Source organism: Octopus sinensis, linkage group LG12, assembly GCF_006345805.1.
Source record: "Octopus sinensis linkage group LG12, ASM634580v1, whole genome shotgun sequence".
NCBI classification, from domain to species: Eukaryota; Metazoa; Mollusca; class Cephalopoda; order Octopoda; family Octopodidae; genus Octopus; species Octopus sinensis.
Genome location: NC_043008.1, coordinates 70,712,630 through 70,735,129, shown reverse-complemented (window position 1 = coordinate 70,735,129; position 22,500 = coordinate 70,712,630). Strand labels below are relative to the sequence as shown.

Below are 22,500 nucleotides of genomic sequence, written 5' to 3'. Positions count from 1 at the left end.
CATCACGCCGGAATTCGACTCGTATGAGGCGAATGTTACCTCAACGAATGGAACAACGGCTGTCTTACCCTGCACCATCAACCACCTCAGTTCCCATCAGGTAAGAAGATATCTATAATTTATTTATAAGGGGAACCAATACAGGTTTCTGTCGCCGTCTATAGTATTTCACCTCCGTAACCTTGTTAATCATAATGCATTTACTAACTGCTTAATGGCACAACCATTTTAATTATTTCACAAATACACGACCACCGCTGCTGAATGATTTTCGTCTGGTGGGGATAAGCTTAATTGCTTTTTCAACATTGTATGTTTATAAAAGTTGCCATCTCGAAGGGAATACTGGTGGTACGTAGGCTTTCAACGAAGTATTTGATCTTTTACGATATAAAAAATCTGCTTTACTCAAAATGTGGCAGAGAACGAATTTTTATTCAGCCTGCCGGCTAATTGCTACGTCAGTGAATTTTCAATCATTATTTTATAATATCAGTGACGGCTGATGTTATCTTAGCATGCGGTTATTAGTGAAACAATTGCTACTGACGAAGCTCAAAGAGATAGAAATGTATATTTATCAAGGCCACTACCGCTGCTGGGCGATTTCTTAGCATATTAACATTATATATATTTCCTAGCTTTTTAACACTGTATGTCTACAAGTGATTCTATCTTGTGACGAATATCGCAGTTAGGTAGGCTTTCATATCTGCTTTAGTGTGATATACAAGTTGCTAGTTTAACCTAATATTTCAGTCGTACATAATAACTTTCGTATTTAATAGACAATAAAATTCTTTTTACTCTTCCAAAATATAATATGTCTCTATAAATTTATGTCACTTCAGCGACTACTTCACGTGTAATTACGTATGGAGTTGATAAAATAGTACCAATTATTTACAGGGGTGAAAATAAAATCGATTGTATAAACTTTTCTAAGAAATTTGTAATGAATTAGTCATTATTCAACAGTGTTTACAATGATGTTAAATTCTATTGATCAATATAGAAGACTATAAAGTATCACTGTTAAATGCTATTGACAAATGAAAACACTGTTAAGCTCTGTGACCTACTGTCTTGTGTTGTTGTACACTGCTTACCACAACCCAACACTGTTCAATTATGAACATTGTTGACTGAATTTTTTGAACTTTGATAAATAGTTATGAAGACTGTTAAAATCTTTTGAGCAACGTTGAACCATGCATAATATTGTAGAACATCTGAGGAGACCGCAGAACAACAATTTGGAAAATGGCAACCAATTTAGAAGAATATAGAATAATAGATAGTACAATACGTCATTATAGAATATTCTTTTCTACTCTAGGTACAAGGCCCGAAGTTTTGGGGGAGGGAACCAGTCGATTAGATCGACCCCAATACGCAACTGGTACTAACCACAAAGGGTGGATGTTACTGAAGCTTTTAGCCCCAGGAGATCATCGTTTCCAGCTGGCTTTAGGCACACTATCTGTGCACTTATGGTATTTGCAAAAGGAGGTCATCCCTTTCTCGTTAGCCTAAGTGATACGCACGTACCGCAGTTTCGAGGTAGTTACCTCTTGTCAACGGGCGGAGGTCACCGGTTTACGATGAAAAGGAAGACCTTGTATGCAAATACTTAAGTGTTTTTCTAGTAACTTCCGTCACTGATTTTGAAAAACTGTCTGTAAGCAATAATTAATCTCTGAACGAGATGTAAACAGTAACCGCTGACCTCCCTTTGCAAATACCATAAGGGTACAGATAGTGTGCCTAAAGCCAGCTGGAGACGATGATCTCCTGGGGCTAAAAGCTTCAGTAACACCCACCCTTTGTGGTTAGCCATATTGAGATGGCTATTATACTTTACATGATTGATTGATTGATTGATTCTAGTTTCAGCTTATGAGCTGTGGCCATGCTGGGGCACCGCCATTAGGTGTTGCTACTTGGTTTCACTTCACGAAAGCTTTCTAGCAACTGCCATTTGGTGCATGAGAGAGTTCGATGCAGCTGCCCTCATCTGCCCCTCCTGCCGTGAAGTTGGTTCATCTGGGACACCTGACAGGAAGAGATCCAGCTTCGTTTTAAAGACATTTGCATCCACCCCATGCAGGTCTCTCAGGTTCTTCGGGAGGATATTGAAGAGCTGTGGGCCTCGGAAGCCCAGGCTGTCACAGAATCTTGTCCTACATCTTGATGGCAAGTTTGGAGTCCTAGGAACCACGCAGTGGCGCCCAGTTCTGGCATTTGCGTAACTCTCGATGCCAAAGTTCAGGACACGTCCCTCCAGGATCTTCCAGATGTATATTATGGCATATCTTTCCCGCCTACGCTCCAGGGAATATAGTTTTAATCTCTTGAGTCTTTCCCAGTAGCTTACATTCTGCATAGAGGTTATCTTCTTCGTGTAGCTACGTTGGATCGCCTCGAGCTCTGTGATCAACTTGACACTGGATGGTGACCATAACTGAGAGCAGTAGTCAAAGTGGCTTAGGACAAGTGTCCTCCAGAGGACCATCATGGTTTCTTGTTCTCTTGTTCTAAAGGTTCTGAGGATCCATCCTGCCAGTCGTCTACATTTCATTGCCAATTTAGCAACATGTACACGAAAGGTAGCGTCATCACTCATGTAAATACCTAGGTCACGCACTGATTGTGCCTCTGGGATTGCTATTCCTCCGGGTCCAGTGTATTCATTGGGTATTGCATTTAGTTTTGCATGCTGATAGTATAGAGCTTGAAACTTTTCAGCATTGAACTGCATGCTATTCTTTTCAGCCCACTTGTATATTTTGTCCAGCTCACATTGCAGGTGTTTAGTGTCCTCAGGGTTCTGTATTGCCTGTGAAACTTTTGTATCATCTGCATAACTTGTGATCGTGGCTCTCTGCGTGGCTGAGGGCATGTCTGAGAGGGCCATTATGAACAGTAGTGGTCCCAGAACAGTGCCCTGCGGAACACCGCTCACTATTTGCGTGTTAATGGAAGTGGCCCCATTGGCTACTACCACCTGACTTCTATCTTTCAGAAAGTCATGAAGCCATTCTCCCAGTTTTCCAACTATGTTGAGATCACGCAGTTTGTGACATATCATTCCATGATCGACTTTATCAAAGGCCTTTACAAAGTCGAGATATATCACTTCCACAATTGAGTGGTTGAGCAGCCGTTTCAGCACCCAGTCATAGTGTTGTAGGAGCTGAGTTAAACAGCTTCTCCCTGGTCGGAAACCATGTTGGGTGTCGGGCAGCAAGTCATTCTCTTCAAGGAAGGTGATCAGCTTCCTTCTGACTATTCGTTCCATGACCTTGCTGATGTGTGAGGTCAGAAAGATAGGTCTATAGTTCTTGGCTTCCGCTCTGCTACCTCCTTTATGAATGGGGCATATTTTACCTTCCTTCAGTTTTCTTGGAAGTTTGCCAGCTGCAAGGAAGCTCTGAAAGAGGAACTGCAGTGGTCTTGCTAGGACTCTCTTACATGCTTTTAGGAGGATTGCCGGGAATCCATCGGGGCCAGTAGCTGAGTCTGTTTTCATTTCATCTATAGCCTTGATTACATCGTCTTCCTTTATATCGATGTAATCTATCGTCGCGCCTCTGATTTTATATCTGCAGTGGTAAAAAAGTCAGTTGGATTGGTGATTTGGAGATGCCCAAGGGGTGGAGTGAAAACACTCTTGAATTCTGAGGGTTTCTTGTAGGCTGCATGTCCGTGCTCTCTTTTGGCCCGTACATGGTCAGCTCTAACATGTTGTGATCCGAGAGTAGTGTCGGTGTCACTTTCACATTATGGATGAGATCCATGTCATTTGTGAAGCAGAGATCCAGTGTGTTACCTGCACTGGTTGGTTGGAGTATTACCTGCTCCATGTACAGGGTGTTGATGAGGTTCAGGAGGGACCTCGCCTGTCCTCGTTCACATCTTGTCATTCCTGGGAGAGAAAGGCCCTCGGGCCATCTGACATTGGGCAGATTGAAGTCTCCCATAAGAAGTACACTTATGTGTTGTTCTAATGTGGTTAGAACTTCTTCTATTTTTATAAGGCAGTCTTCAAACTTGCCCACATGGCTTGGGGCATCTGGAGGGCGATATGTAGCACACACAACTACATCAAGTTGCCTAATATGTACAATTAGTGTGTCACACACCGAGTTTGAGTATGACAAGAGGACCTGGGGTGTGAGGTCCTCACGGATGTACATAGCAACACCTCCATGACTCCTTTCTTTTCTGTCGGTCCGTAGTACAGCATACTGTGGTATGTGTAACTCCGCATCTGCTATGTCCGGTTTCAGGTGCGTTTCCGTAAGTGCTATGCATAAGGCTTGATGTACAATTTTGAAATCAGTTAAACCATAGATTTAAAAAAAAAAGCATTATTTTCTCCTATTAGAGTAGCCTTTCCTGTCAGGCATTGATACAAGATAGACGAAATTAGACACCGTAGTTTCACTGAAATAGTTGTCTATGCAACGATTTGGAAAATTTGTGTCATTGGGAGAATGACAGTGTAGATGACTAAGCCCATAAGATTACTGGTGTAATGTCCAGAGATCAAAGGACAACAGCTAGTATCTTGTTAACGTTGTCACTTTGTGCCTGTTGCTTAGGAACGGACTTCTCAAAGGTTCGAACTGTTTATCTGCAAATGGATGGAAAGTTTGTATAAATGACTGTTGTAAGCTGTGGCAGCACTGTACAATTGACGAGAGATTATCGGCTTGCACGATAAAAGACTACATGAAATAGACTGGTCTCCAATCCAGGAAAATTATAAATTGTTGGTCCATATAAAACTATGGAAACATGAAATGTATGACACCATTATCGAAGGCACAAAAGGAACTGCAATCATATAAGACTCTCATAAATTTAATGTTAATAGTTTTGTATGTGTCAGTGATGTGCATAAAATTAGGTGAGATATTTTCAATCCATGATTGATATTCTGCCACTTATATCCTTGATTTACATTGTTCACTTGGGGTAAAGAATACGTTGGTGTCCCTTTCACCAGCCATGATGACTTATATTTATTAGCAAACGAGTGTAGAATATTGAGGAAATGTTGTAAGGTCCGTATTTTTAAGAAGATTAGAAACATATTTGATATGAATGTTAGCAGCAATGGAATTTGCATTACAACTAAGCTGTATCTCTCTATAGCTAGCCAGAAGTTGAGATGATGTCTTGCTTTGCTGGTTGAATTAAATACATAACGGTTTCTTGTTTTGTTTTCCTTTTGACAACAACGGTGTTGTGAGGTTTATCGGTTTAGCATGAGTTGTTTGCATTACTGAACCAGTCCATGATGAATCAAAAAATAAAATATCAAATGAGTGAGGGACTAAGAATGCGTGTGAATAACTGAATTAATGATTGAATGAATGGTAAATAGTGAATGAATGAGTCACGTCGGTTACGATGACGAGGGTTCCAGTTGATCCGATCAACGTAACGGCCTACTCGTGAAATTAACACGCAAGCGGCTGAGCACTGCACAGACACGTGTATCCTGAACGTAATTCTCGGGGAGATTCAGCGTGACACACAGTGTGATAAGGTTGTCCCTTTGTATTACAGGTACAACAGAAACAGGAAGAAAGAGTGAGAGAATGTTGTGGTGAAAGAGTACAGCAGGGTCCACCTCCTCCCCCTGCCGGAGCCTCGTGGTACTTTAGGTGTTTTTGCTCAATAACCACTGACAACGCCCGGTCTGGGAATCGAAACCGCGAACCTACGATCGGGAGTCCGCTGCCCAAACCACTGGGCCATCGCGCCTCCACAATTTGTCACGTAATGAGTGTGTAACTGACTAGGAGAACCTAAAGACTACGAGAGTTATACTAAGCGAAATATAATGGATATATTATCACAGAACACTAAATCAATACTGGAATCAGTGATAACCTAACAATAAATCATGTTTAATAAATTATAAATTGCAAATTATCATTACGGTCATTAATATTACTTGTAAATATTTTTTGATTTTTATATTCTAGTCCGGTGCTATTAGTATATTCTGCTGAGAAATTTGTTTAATATCATTAACTCGAATATTTCTAATTGTAATTATTTTTAATCATCGCTAATTAACACTGACCCCTACGGTAAAACTATTTTTAATGTAATTAATGTATTTTATCAGAAGAGTAATTTTCTCCAGCAATTACTTTTTCTCTATTTAAATCATATTTTCTCTTTTCTGGTGGGATATTTTTTCTTGTCAATTACTCTCCAAATTTTATATCCAGATGAAATATTTGGAATCTAGTTAGGTTTTTCTTAGAAACTTCTGGCGATAGAAAAGTCAGTCTGTTTATTATGCATTGTAAGTGAAGTATTGATATATCTCGGGGCTAGTGAATTGCTTTCATGGACAGGTCACGTAGTTTTCAAATGATCCTCGGTAAATTGGTTTATTTCTATAGCATATACTCATATCTGCATGTAACGCAATACTTTTATGAAAGGCAAACATTTCTTTAGTTTTCAATAAATTCGGATTCGTCCCTCGATGGCGTATTATCAAATGCTAGTCGTTAATGTATTTTAGATACCGGTTGATATGTGTCATTCCTGTGCTGCGAAATATGTGCCAGTCAGATGATGGTGTGTATTAACTTAATTTTACACATCTTCTATCAATAGATGACCCTTGAAAGGGCACTGGATTTTGCAATACAACTAATCGAATTTCTTGTAATAATTTTTTCACTACATATATTATATCGACTGGCTACATTTTTACGGTTATAGCAGTTATTTTATTTATGTATCTATTTATTTGAGATGATATGGCAGCGGTCATCCTCATATCTATGATTGATAGTCCATAGCCCTATATTCCTAACCCTAGCGATCTACAGTCACTGGGTGTCGTCATACTGTGTATTACGTAGTGTTTGCTGTAGTGGAATGGAGGGGACTTAAGTGAAACACATGCGGTAACTGTGACCCCCGTGCGTTCTTTTGCTCAGAGTAGGAGTAGATGTGACTGCGATTTTGCCACCGCCAAAATCGTAGTCACATCAACGGCAGCAGCAGCAGCAGCAGTAACAACCAAACCCAAACCACAACTATAACACCAATTTTAACTCAACCGACAAAGGGATTCTCGCACATTTGTGACCTCTCAAAACAATTCAGATATATGTGCATTTAGGTGCTGCAAGCCCTTTTTTTTCAAGAAGGTAGAAAATCATTAATTATAAGAGGAAGACGACCACTGTAAGTCTTCCAATTCACACACATCGGAAGGTTGGCTAGAAACCAATGACCCCACCAGCAATCCACTGCAACAATAACAAGAAGCAAACAAACACGCAAACAAAACAAAAATGAAACCGACAACTAGAACATAAATAACAGCAGAAAATCCACTGCTGCAACAATTGAATAGTGAGAAAGTAAGCAAGGAAGAAAGTAAGAAAGAAAGAAACAAACAAACAAATAATGGGGAAAAAAGAAAGAAAGAAAGAAAGAAAGAAAGAACAGTGAATTATAAGATTGAAGGAGGAGATCACACGTCAAAAAGATTGGAAATAGGTCAAGAAGAGATAATCAACGAAAATGCTTGCAAATTTGAAAAGCAAAAAGAGCTTTAAGAATTATGAAAACTTGGAGATAAATAAGGGCAAATAAATAATGCTGCAAATTTAAAAGTTGAAAATCGAAGTAATGAGAGATTTATTGTCGGAAGAGAATACGCATGCGTTCATACATACGTACACACACACACAGAACTTGCCTTGTCTTAGTCCGTTCACACCATGGTTGAGTCGTATCAGCGCCGTTGTTATATACAGAGAATATTGGGTATTTTTAGATCTGGCACAGCAACTCCAGGTTTTACTACAACTGATTTTTTACCAAAGATAGAAAGTTAGACAGACAGAAGGAGATAAAGATGAATCTGCTCCAGTGAAGAATTGATGCTATATTTATAGATTAAGTGCAAAGATTACCTTAGAAAGATTTGAATTAAAAGAGCGGGAAAGATTACCGCATGAACTGAAGACTACCTTTTGGCGGCCATATATAATGTTTGTTGAACAGTAAACGTGTTAAACGAAAAAGGTGTTCCTGTTGTAAAGATGGGGTGCTTCTATCTGCGCTAATGGCTTTAGTGCGAATTATGATTCGCATCTTCTCTCACTCAGAGATGGTCAGCAGAGTGGCATAATAAATTTAAAATTCTAGCTCTGAGCTTTGAAATTTGTTGGCGTATAATAGTAGACATCAGATAAGTACTCGGTAAAACAATCTACTTGAATCCCGTGGTTTCATTAGCACAGTGAGAATTGTTGAATTTGCAAGTTATGCAGTAAATAAGGTTGGTAGAGGTACACTCAAATTACAGCTTAACTTCGAATTGGGTTTGTGAACCGATTATAAGTTCATGACTGCAGATAAAACCCACGGTTACAAAAATGTACAGTGGCATTTGAAAGTATTGACATATGCTTTGCTAAGAGTGAAGCAATCGTATAAATCCTTTTTACGGAATGGACAGAGTAGTGTAGGATGGGAGTTTGAGATTCAGAAGACAGGAGCAGTATGAGTCGAAAGATCAAACGTTAAACAATAATGCTGACGGATTAAGTGTAATAGAGAAGAAAACTTCAATTATATGTGTGTGGGGTACGTTTGCCATTTTAGTAGGTTGGTCTCGGCAGATCGTGCTTTAATTATACATTAGAGAAGAACAATTTAAATATTTCTTCGAATTAAGAAAGGAAATCCAAAACCTTGTTGCGTAGATAGAATCGGAGAATTAACCAAAAGGAGATGGCAGATAGCAATTTGATTGAAAGAAGAAGCGGAGAGTAAAGGAAAAGTTGCTCGCATATGTGCATATCAAAGCGTTTATGATAAATACTCATTTAGCTGCTATATTTACCAGGTCACATGGGCACGTAGGGGCTCCCTCATTCGCTGACTATTATTTCAGTAGTAGTAGTAGTAGTAGTAGTAGTAGTAGTAGTGGTGGTGGTGGTGGTGGTGGCGGTGGTGGTGGTGGTGGTGGTGGTGGTGGTGGTGGTGGTAGTAGTAGTAGTAGTAGTAGCAGCAGCAGTAGTAGTAGAAACAGCAGCAGCAGCAGCAGCAGCAGCAGCAGCAGTAGTAGTAGTAGTAGTAGTAGTAGTAGTAGTAGTAGTAGTAGTAGTAGTCTTTTGTCCGTTGCTATCGTTATTGTTGTTTCGTTGTTTTCTCCTTACAAATAATTTAACACAACATTTAACAGACGTTCGAAGCGAATTAGTCGCATAATACGTTCTCGCCATTAATTAAATAGATTTGTTACTCTAATTATTGCCGTTTTTCTTTTACTTGCCTAATTATTGTTATTGCTAGTACGGATGACGATAATGACATTTTGATAATATTATTTCTTAATAGATTCTAAATTTTTAATATAGATGGTAACTGATGTAGTGGTATTCTGTGACGATTCAATTTATGTTGGCGCAAAAACGAAGCAAAGTTATAGAATCGGTGCAAATATGCAAGGCGAGATGACAGCGGTAATTGAGAAGTTATCATTATAGTGAGACGTTACAGAAACAATGATTTCGATTTAAGTATTATTAAATAGTAAATTCAAGAGGACAGCTACAGGAGATACGCAGACACACACATCTGCACGCACACACACACACACACACACACACACACACACCACACACGCACGCACGTCTATGCATTGCATCCACTGTAGTGGGTTAAACTGATCCACTCTTGGTACAATCAACGAAAATGTATTCCATCCAATGAGAGATAAAAGTCAATTTAATAGACAACCGAAAGAACTGCTAATAGTGTTATGCTTTTATGATACTTCAACAAGGCATACTTAGAAAATACGCTATGTGTCTCCAGGCTCTGTTTATGTTGTATATGTTTTAAGAACAAGGACACTGGACAGTGAGAAAATAAGAAAAAATTAGAAAATCGGAAAGATTGATGCAAAAAATGGAACGAAAATAAAGAAACCAAATCAATACAGCTAAGATCTCCGTTCCTCCTTGATTGCGTTCCTCCACAAATAATGCAGCTGGTATAAAACTAAATAACAAAATATCTCAAAATCTCTGAGAAAACAGCTCGCTCCGGGGCGAGTGGTATCCTCCAATTCGATAAAAGAAACCTGTCCATGTGTTTGCACATGCAACAAATTTCAGATCTGGAATTATACAGTGTGTTGGAATTCTTATTTGAAAGAGGAATATGAGAAATTTCTGTTACACATAAGTTGCCTTTCTTAGATCCTTTAACGAATGGCTTGAATTTTTCCACGATTCTCCACTTGACTGTATGTAATGTGAAATTGTTGTCCAGATGCCATACGTAGCTAACCAACTTAGCTGCGTTACTTTTGTTGATATGCCGGAAAGAAGATAAGTGATTTACATAACTTATTTTTAGTGATCTTGTAGTGTTGTTGTTACTTCTACTTTGTATATGACATTCACACCTGGTCATAGTTTCTGCATTAATTGTGGTTTCTCCAGTCATGGAGGACAGAGATCTTAGTTTTCTTGCTTTTGTTTATTCCTTCTCATTCCATTTTTTGCATCAACTTTCTTCATATTTTACTTCTTGCTTTTTTATTAATTTTCTCACTGTCCAGCGTCCATGTTTTTAAGATGTATACAACGAATAAACAGACCCCGAAAGATTGCATGGAGATACGTGGCATATTTTATAAATATGCCTAAAGTATCATACATACATACATACACACACATATATATATACATATAATCGTACGGTAAAACACCTGGTATGGACGTGTGAGTGTGCGTATATGTGTGAATATATGCTTGTACCTAAATGCTTATGCATACTTCATAGTGGTTCAGTTGCTAAAAATGTGCATGCATGTAACTACGTATGTGTGAGTGCGTAAGTCTGTTTGCGTATCTCTTTGCCTGTATGCCTGATTATCACTTAACGTTTAAAGTCTTGATATGAATGATGTTAGACATTACCAGTACTAATCTGAGAGAATCAAAACAGAAGAGCCATTAGTTGCAGACGAGTGCGCTATACATTCTCCAAACGGTCTTTAGCAAGTTTTCATAACGTCTGAACTATGAAACACTACAAAGAAAGCTCACTTTATACACAACTGCAGACTGGGCCGTTTAACTAAATATTTGAATCTTTAAAATACGCACTCAACCATATCATGCTAACAATCATGCACAGACGCAGGCCCTCCAACCAGTTCAAGACAAGGTTACATTCCCCTTAATTACTCATCAGAGCTGGCCCTATTACTCTGCCAAACTCTAAATTATTTCTTCCTCCTTCTCTCTTCGACTCACGATTGCTCTGTCCCCCCCTTTCTCTCTCTCTCTCTCCATATATTTATATATATATATATATATATATATGTAAGTATTATATGCATATATATGTGTGTGAATATATGTACGCGTGTGTGTATAGATATATACAGGGTGCGTAAGATATTTGAGGACAGATTTATATTTATAAAAAAGAAACAGCTATATAATAACAAATAACTTTATTTATCAAAAATTGCTATGAGGATAAGAATAAACCTTCTCTTCTATAATTTTATTCAATAACACCACCTTCAGCTTCCACAACTGCTTCTATATGAGATCTAAGTCATCTATATGGTTGAATCAAATGGTCCTGATTCATTATGGACATTACTCTGACTATGGTAGCTTTCAAACAAATTTTAGTGATATGGGCGTGTTTATTGACCTCTCTCTCAACAACGCTTCACATGTAATTGTCCAATGGATTAAGATCTGGGTAATTAGGAGGCCAAATGTTAAGGGCTATGTGATCATGAACATTTTCAGCCATCCATTCCTCTGTTACAAAAGCCATGAGTTACAGTGCAGAGTCTTACTGAAACATTTATAACCTTCCATTACATACACTGTCTATCCAGATGTAGACAGCAGAATTAACTCTAAGGCCTTGTGGAAAGAAGTAAGGAGGCATCACATGTCTTTGTTGCAGACATATCTTAAAGCCATGACAGTTGCAGGAAATTTTGTACGCATAATACTAAGAACTTCAGAAGGATCTATGCATAACCATCTGTCATTTTTTCTGTTTACTTTTTGATCTTGGTCGAAGGTTTTCTCGTTTGAGAAAACCAAATCAAATCTTCTTCTCCTGGATTTTTTTTTCAGTTTGTTTAATAGCCTCTTAGATATGATGTAGAGATTTTCTTTTGCTTTTTCTGACAAATACACCTTTCCTCATCATATAAGACTTCTAACTGATGTCTTCGTGGACGACATTTCTGACACACGGAGATCTTTTGCAACTGACTTCATGGACTTTCTGAGATTGTAGGTCTGTTGAAGTTGCTGAAAATTTTCATGATCATATAACGCTGGATAGAAAGGTGTTCCGATGATTTCAGAGAGGGTAGAATGATTTTTATGCTTTGATACTGGTGACACATTTTCATCTTCAGTCTCTAGCTCCTTATAAACTTTGAAGAAGAAAGATCCGGCAATTTTTAAAAATCGAGATATTTCTAAATTACTATGCCCAGCCTTTATAACTACCATGGCAGCATGCCGCTTCATTTCTTGAGTAAGCTGAGGGTCTGCCATTATTATTTTCTGAAATAAAGATTATAGTGTTAGCAAAAAATGCATCAATGACCAAAAAAAGGTATGTCCTCAAATACCTTACTGTGTGTGTGTGTTTGTGTGTGTGTGTGTGTGTGTGTGTCTAGTGTATTTTACTTAAAAATCCTCATAACGAGCGTTTAAGATTACTTATCTTGTGTGGCTACCACATGTTATTATACCCCAGGGAATGCAGAAACGTACGTTGGGATCCACTATCAAAGCTTGTTATCTTCCATATATGGTGAGGAAGCTTGTGCCTTTAGGTGGGGTGGCCCGCGATGTTTTGACCAACCTATGCAGGTCCTTCCCGTACGAGGACAACGGAAAGTACCGCCCCTCTGGTCGCTGTTAAGCGTGACTAAGGAGTTGGGAAACACCCACATTGCTAGAAATAAGAGCTAAGCCGCTCTATTGCTGTAATTAACGCACACTAATGAAAACATATTCATTAACAAGGACCACAATCGTCCCAAAAGTGCTGATCGAGAATTCTTAATACTGACGCCAGTTTCGGCAGTTTCCATTACCTCATCAGTTAAGGCCGCTCTTCCGGAATCGCTTCGCCAATAGTATTCACGTTTTCGTTTTCCAAATTATTGGCTGATTTAGCGATCGTTAATATGTATATATAAAATTAATATAAACAATACTTTGCAATGTTTCATCAAATATGACTAGGGTGTTAAGAAACACCTACATTGCTAGAAATAAGAGCTATACCGCTCTAATACTGTGGATAACGCACATGAATGGAAACATATACGCTAATAGGGTCCATAATCGTCTGAAAGCCGAGCGTAAATGCTTGATACTGACGTCAGTTTCGGCAATTTCTGTCGCATCATCAGTTAAGACCGCTCGATTGTTCGGCTCTTTTCAGACTCACTTCACCATTAGTATTTATATTTTCATCACGCATGTTATTGGATGATTTAGTGATTCGCTAATGTATATATATAAAATTATCTACAGCATTAGAGCGGTTTAGCTCTTCTTTCTCTCTCGTTCATTCTTGTCGTGAATGATTTTATAGATCTTTGATAACTCATTTCAGTTGTGCTGATCTTAGAAAGAGTAATCTCTATAGCCAAGCCAATTAACAAACCGTTGTTGCACACACTTTCAGTATCTTGTGGCAGATAGAGACGGCCATTAACAATACCATTTTCCAACATATTCAGTCTCACTTCTAATAAATACATAGACGGTTTCCAAAATGCAAGGTTATCTACTTGAGACGTACACCGCCGTATCAGGTGCCAGAGGGCACTCACCTCGAGAAATTTTGTGAACATAGCGTTGTTTAACTCGAAATCAGTAAAACACGGCATTGTTCCATCACATGATGTCTTCCTATAGTTTCTCTCTGTCTTCTAGAGTGGTGAATCTCTTTCACATCTTGTTAACTCTGTATGTGCTCATTTATGTATCACCCATTATACAGAATTTATGTTTGCATAATGTATCAAATATTCATAGAAAACGTCATTTTGTGTGGGTACTACACTATTTTGAAAAATATTTCCGCAAATATTTTCTTTTGTGATATCAAAGAGATATCAATTCTGAAACGTTATTTAAGATAGAGTTTCTGTAAAATAATACATTTAAGACAGAACTGTAATAAAATAATATATTTACGAAAGTGCTTTTATTAAATAATATATTTAAGATAGATTTTTATGGAATAGTTTATTTATGATAGAGATTTTATTAAATAATATAAGAGTTTTTATTAAGTAGTATATTCTTCCTTGCCAACCGAAGTCGGTGGTATGAAATATTAGGTGCAGGAAATTGTGTGACAGGCGCAGTTAGAATATGGGGCTGTAAAATCCGCGTCGACCGTTTTAGACATTTGTAACTGATTGACAGGTACAGACTACATATTGTTAGACTTTGACCAAAAGCCAAAATTAGAAAGATCGGATGAAAGCCAATAAACATTCAGGTTCTGAGGGTCCATGAGCGGTGCATGCTATTCGACTCCAGTTTACCAGCAATATTTTGCCCAATTATTCGGTGATAGGCGTGGACTGCAAGCAGAGGACTTTTGTGTCTACCTCGACAGTTTGACGGAGCTCTCAGCTGAAACTCTGATTGTTTTCGAAAGTCAGTAACAGCAGCTCAGTTTTGGTTGTCAGTAAAAGATTATCCGTGTGTTAAATCGTTGGGCTTTGATTGTTTACGATACACTCAAACTTGCCAGATGTGTTTGACTCTCGCTTGGAAGACATCAACCATAACTGGGAGTAGGTTTGGAACATTTCCAGCTACATTAGCTTGAATTAGTAGTATTGTAGAACACAAGCAAGCTGACGTCGTCAAACATTTCCAGCTCATAACTCTAGGCGCAGAGTCTAAAAGTTTGTCTAAAGTGCACGTCAAGAGGTTAGATTGATTTTGTTGTCAATACTATGAAAATGTGTGCATAGAGCTGTACAATTACAATTCTAGAAAGAATTATTTGCAATCTTCCCCTTATGCAGTATATTGAATAGAAGGTGGGTAACAAACCTGGGTTCAGTGGAGCCCGGATCCACTTGGGTCATCCCAAAACTTTCTGTTTACTGTTAGCATATATGCTAGCTCTCTACTGTGTCGATTTGAGATGTGGGATCATTTCATTTTGCGGTGGTTTGTCATCGTATGTCAGATAGTAGTTTTAAATCACAGGCTCGATATGACAAGTATATCTTTTAGCATTGCTCATGCTTTTTTTCTGGAGACTTTACTATAGAACCGATAGGAGTTCGATACTATCTCGTTCGAGCTATAGTGTAGAACAACCGCATAGGCATAGGTGGATGCTGTATCAGATACTATCAGAAAGGTATACGCCATTTTGATTGTATTTGATGAAACAGACAGGTGAGCGGCCTCCACACTGTAGGAATGAGATGAGATAACAGGTTCATGCATTAAACGGTGGGTTTGTAAATCAGTACTTGATGCAACAAGGCAAGATTGATCGGCATCGAGATTGCTGAAAAAATGTTCCTGTACGTTGTTCAGGCCTGGTTTCGCTGAAAACTCTGAATGGATATGAACTGGAAAGAGGTAATGAGATTACCTACTTGTACTATATTTCACAAGATTGTCGATTTATTAACTCTTGGTTAAGGGTGTCTAACATCACCCGTACGCATACTGAACATTACGTGCAGAGCCTGCGAGATTACATGAAGGGAGATTTTGAGAGTATCCTCCACTGGGGCTAAGCTAACCTTTTCTCTGTCAGTAGAAAGTCATTCATCCACTACTCCTATGAAGGAAACACCGCCATATCATACTCTCTCTAATCGTGAGAAGTACTCAGCAAGTGACCTCAAAAACACTCAAAATCTTGGATCTCACAACTACTGAGTGTGTCTCAGTATACATCCTTATCTTAACTCAAACTAAGTCTCAAAGATTGTCCCTTTTTTCAGAGTCAGAAAATACATCAGGCTCCAACAGCTTTAGTGATACCCTATACGCTTCAAGTAAACCCACCAATGGATTACTGTACTCAGTTCTGAGATGGGTTTGATGCTATGCTTACTAACACCCTGGACAGCATCCAGTAAAAGGTCACTCAGCTGATTAGCATTACAGCCCTAATGGACACAGTAGCGATAGTATTCTGATCCTCATAGCATCCAACCACCTTTACACCAAATAACCACTCTTCCCAATCCTGCTTTCCTAGGACATCGTTTCTCTAGAATCTCATTTCTGCTCATATTTTTCCTGCAGGTGTTGATCTGCAACATTCTAAAAGGAATATTGACGATCTGCATGGGCCATGAGATCTACCCCTTCATCTGATCTCAGCAAAACTGACAATTTTGTTAAATATTTCTACATTAGATGCCCTTGATAATTTCTGAAGTGAAGGCTTTAATCCAATGCTGTAATCAGAAGTACTTTGTTCTCAGCTTTGATTCTTGCAACTTTCTGTCAAATCATCTATTTTTCTTTATCAATCTTCATCATATATAGAATGTTCAATCATCAGACATTGACCACATTTATTGCCCGCTTCTCATTTAGCTCCACACGGTATACAACAGGCAGCACTGCTGCAGAACGACAAAGTTACCTCGTTTCTCCCCACCGAGCCCATCGATATGCACACATTTCCACGCATACAGTTTTACCATCTAGGTCATCGACCATGTCAACGTCCTACCATTACCCTTAAAGCAATACAATACAGAATTAGTCCATATTTTTCCCAAACTAGGCGTAGGAGTGTCTGTGTGGTAAGTAGCTTGCTTACCAACAACATGGTTCCGGGTTCAGCCCCACTGCGTGGCACCTTGGGCAAGTGTCTTCTACTATAGCATCGGGACGACTAACGCCTTGTGAGCGGATTTGGTAGACGAAAACTGAAAGAAGCCCGTCGTATATATGTATATATAAATATATATATATATATATGTGTGTGTGTGTGTGTGTGTGTGTGTGTGTGTGTGTGTGTGTATGTTTGTGTGTCTGTGTTTGTCCCATCGCTTGACAACTGATGCTGGTGTGTTTACCTCCCCGTAACTTAGCGGTTCGGCCAAAGAGACCGATAGAATAAGTACTAGGCCTACAAAGTCCTGGAGTCGATTTGCTCCACTAAAGGCGGTGATCTAGCATGGCCACAGTCTAACAATATATGTTAGATTATTTCACTAAAACTATCCTTCGTCTTGAAAGCCAGAAGAATCTGTACTATCAAACAGCTATTAACTATCTGCAAAACACGTTTGAATCTCGGAATAGTATACAACTATTACGTTTGGGACGAAAGTTCTACCATAGTCAGAAATATATTAAACTTTATCCAAAAATGACCATCAAGTTGACGTGTTGTGTAAATCCATCCAACTGCAGACATGCAGACATGCTTTCTCACTTCCTTGGTTTTTCTAATGAAACTAGATTTACCTTTGCACCTCGAAACTGGTTACTCTGTCCCAACTCCACTCAGGTATTACCAACATACTCCTCTCATCCCATATATTGTATCGTCGGTAGTTGTGCTAACCATTACAGCAAGTTTATCATATGAACCACTACTCTCTGGAATTTCAGCCCTGCACATGATTTTTCCCCCTGTGATCGATTTCCAACTTCTCAAAAGGAACCACAGCGACGTAGCCAGTTTATGGTTGCCTTTCAAATCCATGATACAGCAATTCTTTCAATGAAAAATCAACAAAAAAGTCTAATATTCTATTCTTTATTTTAAAATGTCTTTCCCTAATCGCATGGTTCTTTATATTCTCTTTCTTTTGCTTATTTAAGCTTTTATTCACTTCTCTTGTTACGTATTTCTCTTCAAAACTTTCGGTTACCCAGCATTTGTTTTGTATTTGTTCTCTTCCTTGAAAAACAGAATATCATTTCATGTTCATGTTTTGTAGCTATTTGAATTAGTTTTTCAATATTCATTACTAAATTTTTTAGTCCTACTGTGGATATTTTATAATAGTTTTCTAGCTAAAGCTGTCTCTTACCTTCGTGCATTCGTGCTGAATAATTTTTTCTATGTTTGATATTCGATTTTGTTCTCTGTGTACAGTCATTTTTTCTTGGTTCTTGTCTGGTCGTATAATTCATTTAGCGTCCAGTTGAGAATATTATAAGTATTTCCTATTATTACTGAGACAGCTGAAGTAATCAAGCAGTTTTTTCTTGCATTTAGTTTAGTTTTAAGTATTAAACTAATGTGTCTCTAATATTCCTTCGTAACCTTTTCTTCCATTTGTGTGTGTTGTACACTGTCTAACTCATTAATACCTAAGTATTTGGAAGTCTGTGTTTCTTCTTATTTTCTTATCTCAGTTCCTTTATCTAACATGACATCGGTGTTCTTAATTAATTTTTCTCTCTTTAAGATTACCTTGGAGCATTCTAGTAACCTATAGTAAAACCGTGCAATGTCTGTAACTATCTCTCTACTTGTTTATAATCTGCGGCGTATAAATTTAGGTCGTCCAAAATGGCCGATTGTCTTACCATAGCATTTCTGTCGAAATTCAGTTGTTTGGAATAGTGGTTGAATGTCTTAACACCAAGCACTAAAACGTATAGGGAAAGCAGTCTCTTCTTTAATTAGAGAGAGAATTAGTTTTCATAATTTCCTCTTTCGTCTTTATCATAGTTAATGTCTCCAGAATCCACGTGTGGTGAAAATTGCTTCTGATAGATAATCTACCAAACTTAGGCTTTTTTCCTTCCTTTCATACACTTCGATTTTAACTTTCTTGGTCAGTAATTGATATTTACATGGATATGATCCTGGTCAATATCTGTTGCCAATAACTGTTTTGTTAATTCGAAAGCTTAGTTGTTTTATTCCCAGAGATTTTTCAGCAGTTAATGCCTTGTATGGTGTAGTAAGACAAATTTTGAATGGTAATGTTTAATGTTGTACACGGCACAATCAGAAAAGAGGAAACTAAAGATGACATTTCACTTATCTGGGTAACCTAGTCAATAAAGAGGATTAAACATACCCAGAAATAGAAACATGATTCTGAAAGCTGAAACTACATTCAGGGTGCTCAGAACCATCTGGAGGTCAAAGGCTTTGTCAGGAGACACAAAACTTGGGATTTTTGCCTCACGGCAACCATAAAGCAGAGAGAATGGATAACAACCACTCAGAGTCTATTAGATAAAGAAATGAGTATAAGAGAATTTTAACAAACGCAGATTTACGAATTCTTGAGGATTAATCATCTGGGCAAAGTGAACTGAAAGTTTGCGAATTAATAGTTTCAAAAGTATTTTGAACACATCTTGCTTTGATATTAAAAATAGAACTGAATGCCAAAAATAGTTTCCCTCTCTTGAACAACTAATAGCAGTAGTATTCTCAAGTGAACACTAAGCGAATTGCCAAGAAATTAAATTACTCCCTTTAGAATAAACCACCTAAAAGGTGACACAGAAGGAACATATTTACATAAATACAGAACAAGAAGCATCATTTGCAACAAGATAAGTGAAATAAACTTTTTATAAAATCCCATTGTGGGACTGGAACAATATATCAATACAATAATAAAGAAAGTTGCTTATTATCTCGATTGGAGTATCTAACTTTTACTAAGAGACCGCAATTATTAAAATCAGCACTGTCTAGAAAATTTTTATAAATTCCTATTTTGATATTTTATAATCAAGATGTGATTTTCAAGGACATTTATTATTGAAGATTTCCATTACGGTATTCAATCAAACGTCTGTTTTCTTACACTTCGAGACGACGATTTTTAACGTTTCTGTTTGTATTTCTTCTGGAAATGAAAGGCTACACATATATTTATAGAGCTATTTTCATATTTCAACAAAATAATTTCTCTAATTTATTGTCTTAGTGTCAGCCAATTATGTCAATTCAAGTATCCTGTCATATTTGTTGGATGTTAAAAAAAGAAGTAGCAAGCTGAATAAGTGGATTTCATTTATTTGTCATTTGTACTAAATATAAACGGCATAATAACAGCTGTGTCCTACTATACTCACACACATGACTTCTCTTCTTTAATGATTTCGGAAGAAGTCGTATTTGTTTAATGAAATTTTTCAGATACATTTTACATGGAGTTTGGGGTTATATCGGATTTTGCACTGAAAAATTGCCTCGGAATTGTGGAGAGGAGTTTTGAGTAACTTACACTACTCAGTTTGTTTCTTGATACCTTTTGAAAACTACACAATTTTGCGAAAATGTTTTGCAGTAATGTTTCATATTGTATAGATTACGATTATGATGGAACTTGATGTGAAAAAAATTGAAGGAAGGTTTGGATAATTCACACACATTCTCTTTGTTTCCTCATGAGTTCTGATGAGATGCGTGATTTATCAACGTATCCAGTCCCGTTTTTTTTACATCAAATTCCAATATATATTCGTAATTTACATCATGTGAAACGTATCTCTTTGAAAACTTTGTTTAAAACTATCCATTTTTGTTTTTAGAAACACTTGGGAAAAGAAATTCGAGGGTCACACATGTGTATGCTGATATACTGTTACGGCATAAGTCAACATAATGCCCAATTTCTTCATAAACTCTAACGCCATGCTTAAATGTCTGGTATTGCTCTAGATTTATTTTCTAAGCGAATAAAGGATACTAAAGAAAATTGGACGCAACGTACCAGAAAAATTACACAAATTGGGAATCGAATGTGTAAATGTAGCTGGGAAAGCGCCGGGAAGGCGATGCTTTACTGGTAATAATGAATAACGTTTAATTAATACCAGTACCAACAACGAAATAAAAAAAAGTATAATTTCTGTCTTCAAGAAATTCAGCAATTAAAATCGAGAATTAGAAATGTGAGACATTTTGAAGAGTCTGGGGAAATAGGAACTGAGGCTATTAAAAAAGTGAAGACAAAGTTAAGATAAAATATTATAGAATGACGTTGGGAAATAGATCCTTATCGATATCTGGTATATGGAGCTACATTGCTTAGTGGTTAGTGTACTGGATTCATGATCGTAAGATAGTGGTTTCGATTTCTGAACTGGGCAGTACGTTGTGTTTTTGCTTTTTTTTTATCAAAACTATTCATTTAACGTTGCTTCAGTCCACTCTGGTGGCAAAATTGAGTAATCTTGCAACGGATCGTCGTTTCGTCCAGTGGGGGAATATATATGCCACAAGAAACAGGGAAATCGGCCTTACGTGTCTATATGATTCGGGAAGGGGATTTTCTCAATCAAAAATTATACAAATACTAAATGCAGAATTTTCTAAATTACATTTTTCCCTTTTGATAATTTTTCCAACGTGGTATAATTTTTTTCATTTTCTTGCTACAAATTCCATCAACTGAGGTGCATTTAATGTGCGTTTCATGTTTTTCCTTTAAGTTTTATTTAAGTTCTTCTTGAGAGAGTTCAAGCCGGTCGCTAACAAAGCAACGAGAGAGTTCCTGGTGTTTGTAAATGTGTGGTTGAGTTGGTGTGTTGGTTGAACTGTAGATGCATACACCCAATTGTGCGCATCTATTCACATAAGAATCTGAAACGAAGAATTTTTGGAATGTCTTACAAATCTTCACTATTCTTCTAAAAGATTGGATGTGAAGAATCCTCGTCAGTTTATTTTGTTCTTTCTCCGTGAAACTGAGTAGTTCTAGGTTTTTGCGCGAATATGTTGGCATACATATGTATCTATGTATGTGTGTATGTATGTATGGATGGATGGATGGATGGATGGATGGAAGAATTGAAAGATGTATTTATGTATGTATGTAAGAAGGTAGATAGGTAGGTAGGTAGGTAGGTATGTGTGTAGGTGTATGGTTGTGTGTGTGTGTGTGTGTGTGTATATGTGTGTGTGCGTACGTGTATTGCTACATCATCATCATCATTGTTCGACCGTGGTCGAGACAATGGAATTTACCATGCTACGCCAGACTTCACGGTCCATCATGGCATTACGGAGGTCCTGTTGCAGGATGCCTGTATCCCTGGAGATTACATCAGGGTAGGAGAGAACGTTCTGGCACTGGACAAAATACATTGCGGCAATCGACACACCCCTACTCCTAAATTCCATACCTTGTGCTTATACTTTTTTAAAGATATTTTTCCCTTTTCTTTTTGCTTGTTCGACGGTTTTTATATGGTTTTCAGCAATCGTTATATCTTCCTCATCACAAAGCGATAGACTGGCACTGTAGATTACTTTTGTTTCCAGAATAACTATATATTTCTTTCTTTTCAAAGATGAGTATAAAGCTATTTCTCCAGCCATTGCAGTTGGAACCTAAAACTTGTTGCTCTTCTCCTTAACTCGGTTAACTTACGTTTCTAGTATCCAAGCCTAATATTTCTAGGTTTTTTTTTCAGGCAATATAGCATA

General features: G+C 37.7%; 1 protein-coding gene across 1 annotated transcript in view; it reads left to right on the top strand.

Moving 5' to 3' along the window:
- The window catches only part of LOC115217941 (limbic system-associated membrane protein), a gene marked incomplete at its 5' end in the record, with an annotated part of 175,772 nt that overhangs the window by 26 nt on the left and 153,246 nt on the right, over positions 1-22,500 (top strand). The window contains one exon of the mRNA XM_036507779.1: positions 1-100. This exon is cut by the window's left edge and continues 26 nt beyond it. Within this exon, the coding sequence (XP_036363672.1) occupies positions 1-100 (100 nt within the window). The remainder of the gene's footprint in view (positions 101-22,500) is intronic.